This window comes from Nothobranchius furzeri, chromosome 7 (genome assembly GCF_043380555.1).
Source record: "Nothobranchius furzeri strain GRZ-AD chromosome 7, NfurGRZ-RIMD1, whole genome shotgun sequence".
NCBI lineage: Eukaryota > Metazoa > Chordata > Actinopteri > Cyprinodontiformes > Nothobranchiidae > Nothobranchius > Nothobranchius furzeri.
The window spans coordinates 46704211-46724048 of record NC_091747.1 but is presented as its reverse complement, the minus strand read 5'-3'; the positions used below and the strand labels follow the sequence as shown (position 1 = coordinate 46724048).

Genomic DNA, 19838 nt, shown 5'->3' with positions numbered 1-19838 from the left:
ATATTTGTGTAAAATATGAAATGAGCGGTTAATACGAAGCCTTTCTCTCTTAATCTGTCTCACTTAGAGCAAGCAAGGCTCAAACTTAATGCTTTGTCTGCTTGGCTCAGCTCCTGCATTCTTTCATGTTTTGATGTTTACGGTGTCGAGTTCATTTACCGGAGTCTTTGCAGAAGTTCAAGCCAGCAAGGCTGACGTTTCTGTGAGTACTCGCAGTCATCGGTCTGTGTTTTGTTTTGTTTTTTAAAAGAACCGTAGAAAGGTAGTTAGACTCCCTCCTACCAAAGGTGCTATCATAAGATCTTCTCAATCTTCTGCGCAGCTGACGGAGCGACTGGGATTGGCCTAGAGCAGGAAAAAAAACGTAGGATGTGAAAGGACTGAGTGAATGGATTGCATAGTTAAAGGGAATAAACAGTTCTGCTTGTGATCTGAGAAAAACAAATGTTCAGTTTCACTTTCTGGGAGAGAGGAGAAAAAAAGCGATAAAAATGTGAAACTTTTTGTGCAACGTGAATAAAGTCAGTTCTTCAACAGTGAATGGAGTTTTGTGATGAACTTCGCACTATGAAAGCTAATTTCCCCCAAAAAATCAAAATAAGCTGAAAATTTTGTAATTTATTTGTTTATTTTCCTTCATTTTTATTTATTTAAACCTGAGTGCAAAAAACAGCACAGTTTCTATTCTTAGAAAGAGAACAGCTTTGTTTCCACAAATTAGAAAAGTGGAATAAGTAAACGGAGCTGATTGGGAGAGTTTCCTAAGATTATGTAAATGTATTCATTCTTATGCATAATGAAATCAGAATGTAGACCAGGCATGGGGAACCCTGGTCCTCGAGGGCCGGTATCCTGCACGTCTGTGCCCCAACACTTCTGATTCAGTGGTTGATTCAGCTGTTCAGCAGCTCATCAGGCTCCACAGAAGCCCGTTAATCACCTGCTGATTGAAATCAGGTGTGATGATGCAGGGTTGAAACTAAAATATGCTGGGGCCCTCGATGGACCAGGGTTCCCCACCCCTGATGTAGACATTCATGAGGTTAGATAAGTTTCCTTCAAGATCAACGTCGTGTTTTAGCACGCCATTTTGCATCTTTTCATTTCTTCTTAAGACAAGAACGAACAAAATTACAGTCCTTCCGGCTTCATAGCATTTATATTTCCCTACAAAAGTCACCTAACTAAAAACATTCAGATATTTGGTTGTACAAAGAGTACAGACATATAAAATGTGTTTGGTAACATTGAAATAGATATAAAAAATTTGACAAATAAACAGTTTCCCCTCCTTTTTATGCCCTGTTGTATTGCACTTGGCTGACAAGGATGGACTGGCTTCGGTCCGGAGGAGACGGCATCAGGGAGATGTTTACTGCTGCAGCCCTGGGCTTGTCCCTTCACGCTTTCTGTCCGGACTGTCCACATGCTGCGTCACCCGGCGCCACTCGGACGAAGAATTAGCTGCTCGCTGTTAGCTTTCATTCACCGTGTCGCTATGTTCTTGCTACGAAAGACAGGAAAATAGTTTGATACAAACAACAGTCGAGTTGTTAAAACTGACCAAAGAAAAAGAAAAATGTCAGGAGCAGACGTACAGGTGTTCATTTCCTTCTCACAGATGTAGCTTATGAGATCTTCACAGAAGAAATCGTTCCATAACCCTTCGTGGATGAAACCAGCGCAGTCTTCTCCTGATTCGTGGTTGTGGCCCCAATTGTCTGGCTGCCCCGGCTTCCACTTCCTGCAAGAAGGCAACAGGGGACAAGCGCACATTGTATTTACAGCCTCAGCTACTGCAAAAAGCAAGTGAACGTACTCATTATGTATTAAACCCATGCAAACGACCCTAGTCTTAAAGAAAGAAATGCTCCTGTTGATGTTTTAAACTGACTTGAAGGTCGGTTCGGTCCCGTCCACCCAACGCCACACGTTCTCCTCCTCCCTGTCCGTCAGACCCATCCAGAAGTAACCTTTTCCAGCCGCCTGCTTCTCCAGCCATTTCTGACAGAGAACGGCAAAATCAAAAGATGCACTCACAGCACAGCGTGGATTCCCCTCACCTGGCCAGAAAGACACCTCACCTGCTCCTCCGTGTCACTGATGATCAGCAACGATGCAGATCTCGATTCACAGCTCTGCGATGCATCGTCAAAACTGAGCAGGTCTTTTGAGAAGAAGTAGCAGTTGTTTCTGAAGTTCACCCACCCAGCAGGGCACCCTGCAACACATTGATCAATCTTAATGAATACTTGACAACAGATACCAGCTGATAGAGTAGAAAAAGTGTGATGTCTTAGATCTGATGATGAGAGTGTAGTAAGTCGTACATGGAGCCCACAGAACAGGAGCCAACGTGTCATCCTGCAACGACACTGGTCCAAAAGGTACATGAGTTTGCAATGGGATTCCTGGTAGCCCTGGTGCTCCCATAGGTCCTGGAGGCCCCACTGGCCCAGGTAGTCCCCTTGGTCCTTGCTCTCCAGCTGGTCCATTTGGTCCACGGATGCCTGATGGGCCTTGTGGCCCTTGAGGACCAGGCTGTCCATCTCTTCCAGGTAGGCCAGCAGCCCCTGGTTCTCCTTTAGCTCCTGAAGGTCCAGCCCTGCCACCCGATCCCCGAGAACCTTTTGACCCGGGGCTTCCAGGCACACCAGGGAGTCCCTTTAACCCTGGAAGACCTGGTGGTCCTTGGCTACCCGGCTCGCCTTTAGGTCCTCTTATTCCTGGAGCTCCTTTATCTCCTCTTTCTCCCTTTTGGCCCCTTTGACCAGGTAGTCCTGGAGATCCCCTGTCCCCCCTCGACCCTCTGGGACCAGGTGGACCTTAAAAACATTGTGGAGAAAACTCAGAATTAATTCATGAAAAAAATAACTCGGTAGAAAAATATTCGCCTTTTGTAGCGCTGTTTTTTATTCTTCTCAACCAAAAATCTAACAACTCGTTTGCATCACACGTCTACGGTACCCATTAAAAACTCATCTTCTGTACAATTCACAAGGCAACCATACATCACTCACCCTGTAAAATGGTAAAGTTGGTGATGAGCTGTGAGTGCTTGGTATCCACCAGCTTCATCTCCTCCATGATAATAGAAAGGCTGGTGACCTCCTTGTCCAAACGGGCTGCTAGCTCTTCCTGTTGTGACCTCAGACTGGAGGCATCTGTCCTCACATCTGCCACAGTGCTGTTCAGGCTCACCAGGAAGTCTGAGTGACGACCAACAGTCTCTGAACAAGTGCGCAGGTCATTTAGGTTAAGGTTTATGGCACCAAGGAGCTGAGTGGAGAAGCTGATGTTGCCTGTCACACGGTCCATATTTTGCTCCAACTCATCCAACCTCACCTCCAACCTGTCAAACTTAGTGGAAGTGAGGTTGTGGAAGTCCCTCTGCTGGTCCATGATCTCCCTCAGGGTCTGGTCCTGAACCTCAGTCAGGCTGCTGGTATTCTGGAGTTGGCTGGTCATAAAAGTGAGCTGTGCCCCCACATCCTCCAGGGTGTCGTTGTTGGCTTTCGCTAAAGCTGAGGCATTACTGGCCATGACCTGCAGGTGGTCCATTTTACTACGAAGCCACTCAGCATCAGAGCGTGTCTGTCGGGCAGTCTGATCCAGGTTCTGGTAGTCAATGCGCAATTTCTGGATTGCCCGGCTGGTTTCGTTAACTGAACGCTGCAGAGTTGCGATAAGGCCTCTCTGCTGGGCTTGAGTGACGTTGAGATTGCTGATGCTAAACAGCGCCTGGTTTTGCATATTGACCTGCTTCTGAAACTCCTTCTGCATCCTGCCCGTGTCCTCCTGTAGACCTTTGATGATACTGCCATGGGACTGCAGAGAGCCATTGACAGAGCGCAAGGAGGCACTGTTACTATTGAGCAGTCCCTGAATAGAGCCTTGGTTGTTCTGAATGTCAGAGTCAGTCTTCTGTAGCTGATTTAGCTTAACTTGACTGCTCTGGATGTGTTCTTCCACCGCAGACAGTCGTCTCTGTAGAGCCCAGATGTTGTTCTTAAAAGCCTGGATCTCTGTGGTGGTATTGTCTGACTTCTCTCCTGCTTGATCATCTGAAAGTGAATATATGCTTAACAAATTGCACAAATCGCGCTCTAGCTTTCTCTCAGAAGCTCAGAAAAGTACATACCAAGCTTTTTTAAATCGGTCTCTACAGCAGTTATCTTTCCTCCATAGTTTGCGATACCTTCGGATACGCTGTCGACTTTTTGCACCACTGCAAAAACAAGAAAACATAAAAGGTGAGTCTTCTAAAACAGCACATTTTATTACAGGACCAAACATGCTTAGAAGTGCCTGCAACCACAGACATTGTGTTTTAACAGGGCTCAATGAAAATCTCAGACAAATACTAGAAGAGATGTCAACATGTCTTGTAGGCATGTAATAAAAGTAGACTCCATTAATGTAATCTCTTGGATTAGACCAGATTTAGTCTGTGACAGAGGTCAAGTGGAGTTTGTGCATTTAAATGAAAGAAAAAAGAGTTTAGGTAGTCAGCATTACAGATTGGGGTGGGGACATATGGGAGGAAAACCACATTGCTCCTCCTCTGTGAAGTGGCTGGGATGAGGATCAGCACCTCCAAATCTGAGACCATGGCTCTCGACCGGAAAAGGGTGGCTTGCCACCTCCGGGTCGGGGGAGAGGTCCTACCTCAAGTGGAGGAGTTTAAGTATCTCGGGGTCTTGTTCACGAGTGAGGGTAGGAGGGATCGGGAGATCGACAGGCGGATTGGTTCGGCGTCTGCAGTGATGCGGACGCTGACCCGATCTGTCGTGGGGAAGAGGGAGCTGAGCCAGAAAGCCAGGCTCTCGATTTACCGGTCGATCTACGTCCCAATCCTCACCTATGGTCATGAGCTTTGGGTAATGACCGAAAGAACGAGATCGCGGATACAAGCGGCCGAAATGAGTTTCCTCCGTAGGGTGGCCGGGCTCAGCCTTAGAGATAGGGTGAGGAGCTCGGACATTCGGGAGGGACTCGGAGTAGAACCGCTGCTCCTCCGGATCGAAAGGAGCCAGTTGAGGTGGTTTGGGCATCTGGTCAGGATGCCTCCTGGACGCCTCCCTGGGGAGGTGTTTCGGGCATGTCCTGCCGGCAGAAGGCCCCCGGGTCGACCCAGGACACGTTGGAGAAGTTACATCTCCAATCTGGTCCGGGAACGCCTTGGGGTCCTGCCGGAGGAGCTGGTGGACAAGGCCGGGGAGAGGACGGCCTGGAGCTCCCTAGTTGGGATGCTGCCCCCGCGACCCGGACCCGGATAAGCGGAGGAAGACGAGAGAGACGAGAGAGACATATGGGAGGACACTGCAGGGCCCTGGGGGACAGGAAGTGACCAGATGGGGCTCTTCTGTAAACAGATGGATCAAAGACAACCCACTGGAGACAGACACTGTTGCAGGGAGGATCTTTGCGCCCCCACAGGCGACACCAGTATTAATTTCCTTTGGAATGTGTCTGGGATTCCAGGGAAGCAGCCCACTTCTCCCACCAGCCTCGCCAGGGGGGGCAGCCTCTAACTGGAAGAAGCACGGGCTCCTCTGCTGGGAGACTGTTTACCCCAGTAGCTAAGACAACAACAAAAAACAAAGGCTTTCACTTTGCTACAGAAAGACGACATCATTTGTAGCATCCGTGCATCTAGATGGGGGTGGACTATGTTTTACTGCATCAGCTTGTTCATATCTTACCCAATAGCACCTTAAACCCCAGGAAACAGGAAGGAACACAAAAGGAACAAAAAATTTTAAAAATCTACATGAACATCATTAAAATAATACATAAATGACAACCGGACAACAATAAATCCCCCAACAGCGCCCCCTAAGCTGTGCCTAATCATCTCCAGGTGAGCATGGGACACAACCTCAGTGATCCACTGACCACATGCTGGTGGGCGAGAGTCCCGGATAATATTCGTTTTTTAGCCAGTAAGCAAGACATGGCAATCAGACTTAGCTGACATGTGTCCAAAGGAACATTCACTGCGACATCTTCAAACCCTTGTGTGGGTATACATGTTCTTATGTGTTTTTTATGTATTTTATTCTCATTTATTGTAGTTGTTGTATGTTTTAGAGAGCGAACATCTACCGAAGCTAAATTCCTTGTAAATGTAATTTTACTTGGCCAATAAATCTGAAATCTGAATCGGAACAGCAGTCAAGGAGTCCAGGCGCACAGTGGCACCACAAATCCTGAATCCATCAATGATAAACTCCCAACATCCCTGCAAGTTCAGGTACGTCTAGACCAGATGAAAAAGTGTAGCAGGTCTGCAATGCTCACAATTTGGGTTCAGGTCTGTCTTTGGACCAATGCAGACGGTGGACCACCTTGAACTGGACAACTGTCTTACACAAATCAAAGATTTGTGAATGTTCTTTAGAGCCTTGTGCCAGACCTCTGACAATCCTCGCTTAGATGTTTGCAAGTATCTCAGATTAAGTCACAATACTATTTCGGTTTGATTGGATCAGGCTCCACTGATCAATACGAACTGCTCTGGAGTGGTTCTCCTGTTTTCTCTCTGAGCGTTCCTTCTTGGTGGCCATCTCCAATTTTGGACCTCCCTCACCTCCCTTGCCAGTGGTGTTCCACAAGGTTCTGTGCTGGGGCCTCTACTGTTCCTCCTCTTTCTGCTTCCTCTTCAGCACATCCTGAGCTCCTTTAAGGGAATCTCCTACCATGTTTACACAGATGACATCCAACTGTACATCTCCTTTAAACCTGCACATCTCCTTTAAACCCCATGAGATGTCTAAGCTGCAGCTGTTACACTCCTGCTCAGACTCTATTAAAACCTGGATGGCTGGGAGCTTTCTACAGCTGAATGAAGATAAGACTGAGACCCTCATCTGTGCCCCAGACAAGCTGGTTCCCAAAGTCAGAGACTCTCTTGGTCAGCTTTCGTCTCACATCAAACCCTCTGTCAGGAACCTTGATGTGATCTTTGACCCAGCTCTCACCCTAGATTCTCATGTCAGTTCTCTTGTTCTCTCTTCCTTCTTCCATCTCAGGAACATTGCTAAGCTGAGTCCCATTCTGTCCCGCTCTGAACTTGAGACAGTTCTCTACACCTTCATCTCCTCACGCTTAGACTAGTGTAACTCTCTTTTCACGTGTCTGAGCAGAACCTCCCTGAACCGTCTACAGGTGGTTCAGAATGCCTGTGCTCGGCTTCTGACCAAGTCCTCCAAACACACCCACATCACCCCGCTTCTCCTCCAGCTTCACTGGCTGCCAGTTAAGTTCAGGGTTCATTTGATTTTTATCTTGATAGAGTATATAAAAAATAAATTATTTATTATTCTTCTTCATTTACTTTTCAAATACTCAACATTTTCCACACAGAAACCTTGGGATCCAGTATTATGCAGAAGTTAGCACATAATGTCAAATTGTACCCCATGATGGAAACATTTACTTCCTCACACAATAAACAAATTTTAATGTTCTACAGAAGACCACCAGTGCATCACACTGTAGTGAAATAATTCATTTCAAACATTCACATATAAAATGCATGACTTTGTCCAAATGTTGCAGTAATGAGTTTGAAATATATCTAATTTTTTTGGCTTCTCCAACTTAATTTTAAAATGAAACATATTTTAAAGTCAAGCAAGCCAGTTAGCTCTAGGATACATAGTTTTATCAATATTAAACAGGCTCATTTACTAATGACCACTTTTGTTGTTCGTTTTTTTACTACATGACCTGTTGAACGGTCCTTAGCGCACCACTGCTGCTGTGTATATCAGCTCATTTTCACTCATCAGAGGAGGATCTGCAGCTTGGGAGCTAGCATTAAGTCCACTGGTGTCACAAGGAAGTAAGGACTTTGGGTTTCCAAAACTCAGTTTGCTTGCATATATGAATTCCAGCAATTCTTGAGGTTAAACTGCATCAAAACAAAGCAGCCCCACCAATGTGGTTAGCGTGGGTCAGTGATGGAGAACAGAGAGAAACACACATGTTAAGTGCATACAGGGGTCTGGGTCTCACTGCATAACCATCTGGAAGTGGGAGTGTGTTTGAACTGTGGTTCCCCTGACAAAGCGACACGTCAGTGCAAGTCAAAACCCAATTTCAGTGTGTTCTTCTCGAGTTGCATCGAGTTCACCCGCTGCTCATCTGGGATCAATTAGGCCTGCAAGAAAACATGCAGCGTAGACCAGGAAGAACTGACTTTGCTCGAGATGTAAGTGGGCATCATCAAGCAAAGATGCACACAAAGATAACTCCTAAAACATGCTAACTTCATGTCATTTTCTGCAAATGAAATTATAAGGGGACATTACATAGACAGGCGGAAATGTTTAACATGACAGTAGCAAGAAAAAGATAATGGGATCCAGTTTTGAAATGGAAAAATGAGGAAGTTCAGCACCAGATCGAGGTTCTCCAGAGGTGTGAGCTGTGGGGGGTAATGGAAAAATACTGAGAGAAAGTTTTGGAGTAGAGATAATGAAAAAAGAGGAGCCAGGCGGTCCCATGAAGCTGAAATTCAAAGGGTTTGTTCCCTCAAATGACAGGAATTCAATTCCTCCTCGTGGTTTGTTACAGTGTAGACGAGTTTTACGGATGTAGTGAGGTTTTAATTTTTTGTCCCCACATCAGTACAAGCACAGTAAATAAACTTGACTTTGTGGAGAGTAGATTTAACTCACTTCTACTGTCGGCTTCCTTTAAAACACAGGCAGGAAGTCTAATGAAGGATAATAAACCATTTTAAATGTTTTACTGCAGTCAAACAGAATTCTTCACAGATACATTAAAACCAACTCAAATAAGAGGAAAAAGTAATTCATGTAGGAACATATATTTCACAAATACTATTTATGCCTTGAATTATTTCTGATCACTCATTTTAAATGATAAAAATGAAGAAGGCCAGTGAGGCGATGGTGGCACAGGAGTTAAGTGCTCACCTCGCAATCGGAAGGTCGCAGGTTCGAGACCCGCTCAGTCTGTCGCTGTCGTTGTGTCCTTGGGCAAGACACCTAACCCACGTTGCCTGCTGGTGGTGGTCGGAGGGACCGGTGGCACCAGTGCTCGGCAGCCTCGCCTCTGTCAGTGCGCCCCAGGGCAGCTGTGGCTACATCATAGTTCAGCCCCACCAGTGTGTGAATGTGTGTGTGAATGGGTGAATGACTGATTGTGTTGTAAAGTGCCTTGGGGGGTTCCAGGACTCTAGAAGGCGCTATATCAAATACAGGCCATTTACCATTTACCAATACATGCAGAAGTATTTGCACATGCTCTATATTCAACCTCAGCCCTTTTATCGACTCATTCCTAATTTATCCAACTTCTAAATGTCATTTTCCTTTGTTACAGTAATAAAAATTAGATTTATAGGAGGAAACTGGATACAAAATGGGAAATTTGAATGTTTCCACAAAATGATGAGAACATAATTCTGCAATTTCTATTAAATCTACCTTTAAATGTTTCCCTCTGTCTGTTTACTTGGCTGGATGTTTTCTATTGTGCCAGAAATTTGATAAAGTTACACAACAGAGAGAGTATCTAGGACTCTTCTCGATGTGCAGAAACTCTCTGTAGTAAGGCACTCTAACCTACCATTTAATGTCAAAACAAACCATATCAACAAATAAGCATAACAAAAAATTCTTACATAAACGGCTTCATTTGATCTCTTTTACAGGTATTGTTGACTCATATTCAACAGGATAAAAAGCATGTGTATGCAGTGCACTGTGCATTTTATAATAACAGAAATGACGAACTACACATGCACCAACATCAGTTTCTAATCGAAATTCATCTTTTGATATCCAAAAGTCAGATTTGCAGGCAAGTAATCCATCACATTGAGTCATGGCAGCAATTATTTTCTTCTTTTGTAGGTCTGACAGACTTGTTGTCATCATTTCCATTCCTGATCTAATGTGTATAAAGCCGTATTGCAACAGAAGTCCTACTTAGCCCTGACGAAGGACTCTCCAGAGACAAGAGTTACGTGTCTGGTCTCATTGTTTTCACACAGATCAGAAAGGATCTTGGCACCATGCAGGGAAACCGAATGATATGTTTGGATGCTTTTTCATCATAAAATGAATCATTGCAGCATTTAAAAAAACAAAGGGCATCGTTCAGCACAGAAATGTAACTAGATCTTACCTTTGTACCCCAGCACAGCGACAGCAATAGTTAGGAGAGTACACAGCACATAAAGCAGAGCTATGGAGGTCTTCAGAGCCCATTCGTTCTTACACTTGGTGCATTGGGTGGCCTCCTGGATCCCTGTGTGAAAAGAGTAGATACCACATGGTTTATTTAATGCCTACTGAGACTTTTACCTGAGCAGAAACATTAAAGGCCATCTTTCATGTTCTTTAAAATGGCAAAAAAGCATAATCTAATGTAAAAAAGTTTGGTTATACTCCCAGGTTTCCATACAACTATTATTGGTGTTTAAAATACTAAATAAAGGGATGAGAGCAAGCTCCCCCAAAAAACGCGCGATTTTAGAGTCACGTGACACGTGACGTGTCCAGAGGTAAACGCAGAGGCAAACGAGAGGACAACGACAAATCGGTCATTTTTAGTTGCTGAGGTAAAACCAAGTGAACTAGTTCAAATATGGTTAATGTTTGTGTATGTGGGGGGTGTACAAACTCCAGTTTGTCTGGACATCGTGTTTTCCGATTCCCAAAGCAGAAAAACCCAGCTTTCCGTGCTTGGGTGATATTTGTTGGGGTAAAAGGGCAGGATTTTACCAGCAGTAGAGTCTCGAACAACTCCGTGATTTTTGGTGTGCATTTCCACGAGGCGGATTATTTCGAGGGAGACTTGATTGAGCACAGGATGGGGTTCAGAAAAATGGACTAAATCAGACTGAAATCCACTGCAGTACCATCGATACATGGAAAAGGCAACAAGGGAAAAGGACCGGGAGCAGCCGCGCCTGGAACGACAACAACAATGGCGGCTCCTTCTCCTTCCAGCAGCAGAAGAGACTCAGGAGCTACATGCAGGTCAGCAACTCACAAGCTGGAAGTAGCCAGAGTAAGTGTTGTTTAATTTCTAAAAACCGTTAATGACAAAAACATTCAATGATAGAAACGTGTTTATACAAATAATGTCTATATTTAGCCGTGTTAGGCTATAATTGCGCAGCTAAGTGAGAGATAAACCGACCACACTTCGTCGTTACATAACAAATAAATTTTCTCTAAAATCACGGTGAGCAGAAAAATAACTGACACGGTGATTCTGGTTAAAATCATTTGAGCACCACGAACAACCCTTGCTTGCCTCCGGTTTCAACCAGCTGCTTCACCAGTTCATAACGTTGGTTACATATTGTAACCCCAGATTCTATGAGTCTAGTAGCAGCCCTTAAGCTAGCTGCTATTGGAAGGGTGATCTCAGCATCAGCCAATCATGAAGAGCTTAAATGTACGCCCACCAATGGTGGGCACCCCTGTGGGCATATAAGTGGAGCGACTCCACTGTCCGCCTCCGATGGCTCTTGGTCCTAACAGAACCAGTGGGGCCATTGGCTTAAGGGCTGCGACTTGACTCATAGAATCTGGGGTTACAATACGTAACCAACGTTCTATTATGTCTAGTCTTAGCCCTTAAGCTAGCTACTATTGGAATAATGCACAACTAGATGGGTTTACGCTACACTGGTTAGCTCAACAAAATGGACACACCCAACATGTCTCCTTTTAGCGAGGGTCGCTCAGCCTCAGCCCAGGGCTTAAAAGGCTGAGGCAGCCAGAGAGAAAAGTGGGGCCCCCACTAAAAATATCATCCACAAGAGGATGAAATTCATTCAAGTAGGGCTGATGTGGTGGCATAATGCTTTCACTCAGCCTGCTGAGGTTTAAGCACTGAATGAGTGATGGATCCTGAAGACACGTCTTGTAAATAATAACGAGTAAAGGAACATGGGGAAGCCCATGAAGCAGCCTGACAAATGTCTTCCATCGACACACCACTGTGGAGCGCCATAGAAGAGGAAATCCCTCTGGCTGAGTGAGCCCTGAGCGTCTCAGGAGGATCCCGCCCTGATGAAGTGTAAGCGAGTGAAATGGCGTCACACAGCCAGTGTGAAAGACGCTGGGTCGACAGCGCTTGCCCAAGGGAAGAGTCTCTGTAGTGCACAAACAGGCTTTGTGAGCGGCGAATCCCTGAAGTGCGTGACACATATCGTGCGAGCGCGCACACTGGGCAGAGGAGGTGGGAAGCCGCCTCCTCATCAAAATTATGGGGAGGAGGAAAAAGTCCAGCCAATGAAATTGACCTGGATTTGAAGGAAGTATTAATGTTTTTGGGCACAAAGGCTGGGTTGGGGCATAAAACAGCAGACCCGCCATCTTCCCGGATCCTGAGGCATGTGGGAGCCACTGAGAGGGTGGTTAGGTCGCTCACACACTTGACTGATGACAGTGCCAGCAGCAAAGTAGTTTTGAGTGACAAGAACTTGAGTGAGACCTTGTCAAAGGGTTTAAATAGGGCTTCAGATAAGCCGCGCAGAACCACCGTTAGGTCCCACTGGGGAAATAGCGAGTGGGACACAGGTCTGTTCCTTCTGAACTTTTAGAAAACGTTTTGTGAGGGGATGATTGAAAACAGATTTATCTCCAAAACCCTGGTGACAGGATAAGATAGCTGCAGCGTATGTCTTCATAGTGCTGAATGTGAGGCCTCTGTCCATCAGTATCTGACAATGATAGGACATCTGCCACCTGGCAGGAGAGCGCTTGAACATTCCGCTCTGTGCACCATTTCTGGAAAGCTGCCCATTTAGCAGCATAAGATGTGAAGGTAGAAGGAGCCCCCACACTCTGAATCGTAGCGACCACATCATGCGGCAGCCCAGAAGCTTCTAAGCGTGACCGCTCAGTGGCCAGACCCACAGCCGTTGGCCTATTTCTGGAGGATGTTTGATTATCCCATCTGCCTGGAGAAGGGCGCCCGCCCTCCACGGGAGCCTCCACGGGGAGCCGGACACCAGCGCTTGCAGGTCTGGAAACCATGACGCGGACAAGCTTCCGTGAGCTACCAGAATTACCGAGAGCTGTTCCGACCGAACTCGGTCCAGGAGTATGGGAATCAGTGGGACTGGCGGAAACGCATACAGGAGCGTCTGAGGCCAGGGCTGGTGTGAGAAGGCATCTGCTCCGAGCAGGGGGGGGTGGTCCCGGGGACTCAGGGAAAACCACAGGCTTTGATGGACAGCAGGTGGACATGTGCCCAACACAGTAAATCTGTGGCTACGCACAATAGTGAGAGGGATCGAACTCCCCCTTGGCGATTTATGTAGGCTGCCGCCACCTGGTTGTCTGTGTGAACTTCGACATGACGGCCCTCGAGAAGGGCAGCAAAGTGTCTGATCACATTCCTCACTGTCATAAGCTCCAACACGTTTATGTGCTCGTGCATGTGGGAGGGCCAGCGATCGGCCACCATATGGGACAAGCACGTGCCCCCCCCCCCCCCCCCCCATCCCAACAGTGACGCATCCGTAAAAACAGATACGCGTGACGTAGGACGTCCGATGGGGACCCCGTGTGAGAGGATGCAGGGATTCCCCCAGTGAGCAAGGTCCCCACACACTGAAGGGGGAACCCTCAACATACGTCTCTTCTGACGTATCGGGTGTACCCGGAGGCAGATGAACCAACGCTGTAGGCGTCTCGTGTGCAGTAAACCTAACAGCACCACAGCGTGGGCTGCAGCCATCATGCCCAAAAGTTTCATAACTAACAGGGCTCTCACAAACTTGCGGGGTTGCACGCGGGAGATCACCGTGGTGAGATCTGCTGCTCTCACCAGAGATAGTTGTGCTCTCATTAGGGAAGCGTTCAGCTCCACCCCGAGACCCACAATCGACTGGGATGGAAGGATGGAGGTCTTTTCCCAGTTTATGGAAAATCCCAGGGTTGACAGATGCTCTGTTAACTTCCTGGTTTGCTCTGACGCCTTGTCCCTTGACCGGGCGCATAGGAGCAGATCGTTCAGGTAAAATAAAACCTCATTCCCGCCATGCACAATGGCTGCAGAGCTGTCTCCAGACATTTGGAGAAGATGCGTGGGGATAGCGAGTAGCCGAAAGGGAGATGATTGAACTGGTATTGAACTCCCTTGAATGAAAAGCGCAGGAACTTCCAGTGTTTGGGAATTACTGGGATGAGGAAGTATGCGTCTTTCAGGTCAATCGACGTGAACCAGTCCCCGGAGCACACGTATTCTAGGACTTGTCTCATTGTTAACATGTGGAAATGCATCACTGCCATAGAGCAGTTGAACAGGGAAAGGTCGAGAATTGGTCTCATTCCTCCCGATTTCTTCAGTACTACGAAGTAGCGGGAGTAGAAGCCCGAGAGCTCTTGCCCGCGAGGAACTTGGGAAATGGCGTCCTTGACAGAAGTTCCCATAGCTCCAGCTCCAGGGCCTGAGATTGTTCCTGTGACGTGAACGTCGTCTCCACGATCCCGTTGAAGGGAGGAGGAGCGGACTGAAAATGGAGTTTGTGACTGTAATGACTGGTGTCCGATATCCATTTGCTCATGAGATAAAGGTGGCACCATTCTTGCGCGCGCTCCAACAGCGGACGTGTGTTCGAGGTCACGTAAACGACGTCTGAGGACTGGGTTTGCGCCCTTACCGCCGTCGCTCGCACCAGAGAACTGGGAGCGACCCATGGAGGGCTACGCTCGAAAGGGCGAGTGTGAAACAGCTGGAAGAGGCTGATCCGCACCGCGGAGCGTGGTGTCCAAAGATAAAGGACGAGTGGGAGCCGGACCCGTGCACGGGGATGACAAAGTGCCAGCGGATGGAGCCGCGCACTGTCGCTGCGTGTGGTCGCAATAGCGCCATGACATCCCATCCCACCCTACGTTGTGGGGGGAGTGGGATGTGTTGGGCCTGGCAGCAAGATAGGGCCTGTGCGCAAATGGAGTGCACCCGTACAGCTGGCTGTGGGCGTGTAATATGAATGACTGCGTGAACATGCAGGTGTTTCGCAGTGCTTGGTGTGGGGAACGTGTGAGGATTTGGCAGAAGAGTCTGCAGAGGACTGTAGGATTGTGCTCTCAATGTGACATTTTTTGGGTTTTATTTCAAAACCAAAATCATTCACAAAGTTAACATTACAGTCAGAAACACACACATTCCCCCCAACATGTCATTTTCATGGTTGCTTTCGGCGAGGTTCTTGCGACTGTGACGGTCAAGACGGTGTCTGCTGGCTCTTTTGAAACTGTTGGCTGCCAACTCTCTGGTCCCGCTGAGGTGGAGCCGAAGCGGGAGGCCGGCTCCGTGGCGCGGGCGGAGCAGCTGGGCGTCTGAGGCTTCCGCGCCGTTCGTCCCATCCTCTGGAAGAACGGCCGGAGTGAGAGGCGGACCGGGGTGGACCAGGTCTTGCACCGTGGCTGACAGTTCAGCTGTCTTCTGAGCCCTCTCGATGGCGCTCCTAAGATGGGGACCAAATAGAACGTCAGAGGTGATGGGGCCTTCCAGCATCTCTCTGTGCAGGTGTTCAGGAATGGAGGGCAGGGCCTTGAGCAACAAGGCTCGCTGGATAAGGGTCTGCCAGGCAGCAATACGAGCAGAACCGGTAAGTACAGCAGCGCACAGATTGAGAATGGCATCAGCAGTTTTATTAATGATGGTTTTCGACTCGTCAGGAGCGTCAAGCTCTTCCACCATTTTGGAGATGCCAAAGGCAAAAAGGGTGATGTTATTTCCTGCAGCGCCAGTCTGGAAGGCGCACTGGTGTGTACGATCAGTGAGCTGCGCCAGCAGATGGTCATGCTTAGAAGCGGGAACTGCTCGCTGGCCAGCGAGGTGGTTCTTGGCGCCAAACAGCAAGGCCAAGTCCGGCTCCAGTGGGGGAATAGATGGCCAGCCCTGGTCGGAGAAGCCCTCGACTTTGGTAATGGGCGCATATGTGGAAATTGGCGCTATGAGCTTAGCAGGTTCGGAGAACGAGGCGGACCAGCAGCTCATGGCAGCGGGGAAGCGCGGCCAGATGGGGTCTGGACAAAGTGCTTGTGTTGCCCCGAAAATTCCCGCCAAATCATCTGCTTCAGGCGGAGCCAGTTCTGGCACGGCTAGCCCCTTGCGGACCGCAGCTGCGGAGATGATGGCAGGTGGCTCCTGGAGCAGTGCTCTAACTGCTGGCAGGGAGCAGCGAGAAGGCACTGGAGCAGAGGAACCCGCTGAGGGAGGCTTGTCAACCTCCGTGTTGTCCAGGAGGTAAGAAGGGCTATGGCAGCCAGCCTCGTCGTACTCCTCACGGTCGATGTCATCGTCCAGTCGGTTGGAGCCAGTCGGCTCCTGGCCAACGTTGAAGAACTGTAAGGCCTTGTCCAGCGAGTACGTGTCAGCCACCGGAAATTCCTCGGCGGCGGCGCGGGTGAAGTACTCAACCCGACGGATCTTTTCAGCCATGGGCAGAGCGGCAAAAAACGAGCATGAGGCCTGGGGGGTCAAGGCCAGGCCAGCGTGATGAGCCCCGAGACAGACCTCACATTTGGCGTGCAGGTTGCCGCTGGAGATGTAGCCGGTCTGGCAGGCCGGGCAGGTCCTGACGTCGCTGGACATGGTTGGCGAGTAGATTAATGCTCTTGGATGGTGATTTTTTATCTTGAGAGGCGCTATGGAAATGATATTTTCTTCTTCTTTTCTTCTTCTTGGATAATTGCTCTTTAATGAAAGCTCTTAAGCTTGGCTTGAAGAGATAACGGAGGCGAACAGTGGAGTCTCTCCACTTATATACCCACAAGGGGTGCCCACCATTGGTGGGCATACATTTAAGCTCTTCATGATTGGCTGATGCTGAGATCACCCTTCCAATAGCAGCTAGCTTAAGGGCTAAGACTAGACAAAATAGAATGTGATTTTGTACTGCTGTGCTCACTTGAGGGGCTCGCACTAATGTTTGTGTACGTTGTTGTGTTTTTTTAGAAAACACTCAAATATCTCTCCTACTTTAGTGTAGTTTCCAGGTGTTATTTTGAGATTCATGCTGGGCTATTTATCAGGGCTCACATCCCCATGGCAATCTGCTGACTCCTAAAATTATGAGAGGTTCTGACCCAAATCAAGCATTTGTGATATTGTATGCATTAAACATTTTTATGTCTCTACATTCATCTTTAATGATGAGTAGTTTTTTAATGTATTTTAATTTTTTTCACCCTAAATGTTCTTGATCTTTAAATTCAAGTACATATTTGTATGCTTGCTTTGCAGATGATAGCAGATCTGTCACAAGTCGAAACAACAGAACAAACTCCTGAAGCAGCTGCATCTCCTGTGACATGATGGATGACTGCATGTCTGGTTAGAAACCCTCCTCTACCACAGTGAATCATGCAACACAGTGTGGATTCAGACAGCTCATTCCTTATCGTTCTACAGGTAAACTATAACATGCAGAGCACAAAATGTCTTCACAATTTAAACTGAAATTTCCAAGATTTCCATAAAACTGTTTAATGATTCACAAACTACGTTGTGATGGCTAATGTAACACAAAATCATTACATTAAAAATGTCTATTCTCAGCAACACAGGTTGACCTACATCCATCCACCAGGGACATGGGGACCCAGTATGAGGAGAGTGATGTGTTGTGGCACTCAACACCTTTATCATCGCCAGTATCGTCACGTGAGCCCCTAGATGACCAGGATGTGAGCTACGATCCACTTGATGAATCTGAACCACCCACCCTCCACTTGTAGGACAGGACCAGAACAAACAATGGCTAATTCCAGGTAACTGATGGACACACCCTAGGAGAAGTTATATAATTATGTGTGATTTATTTCAACATATCTTTCGGTGACCAACAGGATCAAGTGCAGCAGTTAAACTGGAACAAGTAGCATGCCAGCCGTTGTTTGTGAAAGATGTCAGACAGCTGTCACCACAGCATCAGACATATTCACTCAAAGCATTCCACTCCATGATCCTGAAATTTGCTCCGAAGCATACGGGGTTCTCGTACCTGGGCATGTACACTAGGCAAGTATTATTGAGTGTGTGTGTGTGTGGACTTGTGACCATGTTTTTTTTTTTTTTTTCCTGTTTCTCTATTTCAGATTGCTGCTGGCTGCTCTTCATTATAACAGCAATGGTAACAGAAACATCGCCAGAACCAAAGCTGGTGGTGTGGACAGATATGCAGTGTGCTATCCACGCTTTAAAAAAGGTGGATGGTTTATGCAGCCAGTCAAAGATAAACCGACTTATGGTAAATGTTTTTTTTTTCTGTTTAGTAAATATTCAGTTTATATGTAACTGATTCTTAAATTATTTTGATTACAGAGTATGCCACAGCTCTACTCAGCAGGCTGCAGGAGAACTACAACACGAACCCTCAGCTACTGAGCTCCTCAGTAACTACAACGAGGGCTGCAGATCCTGGACCCCTGGCAGCTCTGTGTGACAGAGTAGAAAAGCAAGAGGCCATTGGGCAGTACATCAGGAAGTCAAGGTTTTCAAAACAGGTAGATTTTAAATTCAATGTATTGACCTAAGTTTTTTTTTTGGATCATTTGCAGAGTCGAGTAAAATTTCCAAATGTACTTTTAGAACTTGTTACGGTCTCTGTAAATTTGCTCCAGCCCTCCGGTCATGCTGCTGCTGTTTTCTCCCGTGTCCCTGCCATTCAGCCCCAGTCACAGCTCCAGTTCCGCCACTCCTCCTCCCAGCCGGTTCATCACCAGAGCGAGAGCCGCAGCAGCAGCAGCGGTGCTACGTCACCCGATCAGCAATCGGCCTTCACCTCGGGCATAATTAAGCAGAGCAATTCAGGGAGACACAGACCAAATCTGGTGATCTCCTTAGCTGTGACTGTTTTAAATTTAGTAATTGATCTAGATTGTAGCTCTTTAGTTTGTCATTTGTAGTTTAATTTGTTTATAGTTATTGAGCTGTGGGCCAATTATTTATTTATTTATTTAATTTTTTTTTTTGCTTTAACAGTTTTCATATTTAAATTTAGGTTAGTGTGTTTACACTCCCTCGTTTAACAAGAGGGAGTTGTTTTAACATTTTGTATAAACTTGTATATATAAACCTTTAGTAAAATAAAACATTCATACCATCACTAAACACCTCATTATTTTGCTCACACTGCTTATTTTTCACTATAGATTAACCTACCTTTTATTTTCTCATCTCACTCTGTTGTACTTACACACACAAACAGCTAGACTGCCAGTGGGGTTGTAAAAAAAACTTTACAATTTGTAAAAACTTTGTCAGTCAGAAGATGTTTTGCAATGACCAAGATCAGGAATGACATCATTTAATGTCTGTTTCAAGTCAGTGGATTACAAGCAGCAAATACTAACATTTTCCTGTTGGATTATGTGTAAAGTAATAGTTTCTAAGCCACACTAGTCCAGACTAGTCCACTGGAAGCCTTTGTAGTGTCCGGCTTCATCTGGGAAGGCTGCTCTGATGGCGTTCACCACACAAGATGGCAGAGGTTTGCGGATGTGTCGCCCAGTGACGCCATGTGTCCATCGGATCATCCGTCTATAAGCAACATAACAATTCTGTCTGCAAAATGAAGAAGTGGAATTGTCTGCAATGTTACAGATTTGTCTTTTATTGTTAGCAGGAAATTTTTAATGACTATTTTCAGTAGCGTTTTGTCAAATATGGATGATGACAGTGATGCACCCGATAGCCCGTTACACAGAGGAGATGTGGTACTGGTGGGTCCAGAATCAACAAGAGCTCCCTGAATGGTTCCAGTTCCTGACAACAAATGCTGTGAATAATGCTGTCCATTGGCCCACACTGGCCACACCGACACC

The 19838-nt window shown here is 46.8% G+C and overlaps 1 protein-coding gene across 1 annotated transcript in view; it reads right to left on the bottom strand.

Annotated features, from left to right (window-relative positions):
• Positions 1-1276: 1276 nt before the first annotated feature.
• Positions 1277-19838, bottom strand: part of LOC107382508 (collectin-12) — a 59727-nt gene continuing 41165 nt past the window's right edge. The window contains exons 3-10 of the mRNA XM_015954665.3: positions 10165-10287; positions 4142-4228; positions 3021-4064; positions 2331-2825; positions 2085-2221; positions 1895-2004; positions 1599-1744; positions 1277-1507 (exon numbers count right to left, since the gene is read on the bottom strand). Of these exons, the coding sequence (XP_015810151.1) occupies positions 1497-1507; positions 1599-1744; positions 1895-2004; positions 2085-2221; positions 2331-2825; positions 3021-4064; positions 4142-4228; positions 10165-10287 (2153 nt within the window). The 3' untranslated portion in view covers positions 1277-1496. The remainder of the gene's footprint in view (positions 1508-1598; positions 1745-1894; positions 2005-2084; positions 2222-2330; positions 2826-3020; positions 4065-4141; positions 4229-10164; positions 10288-19838) is intronic.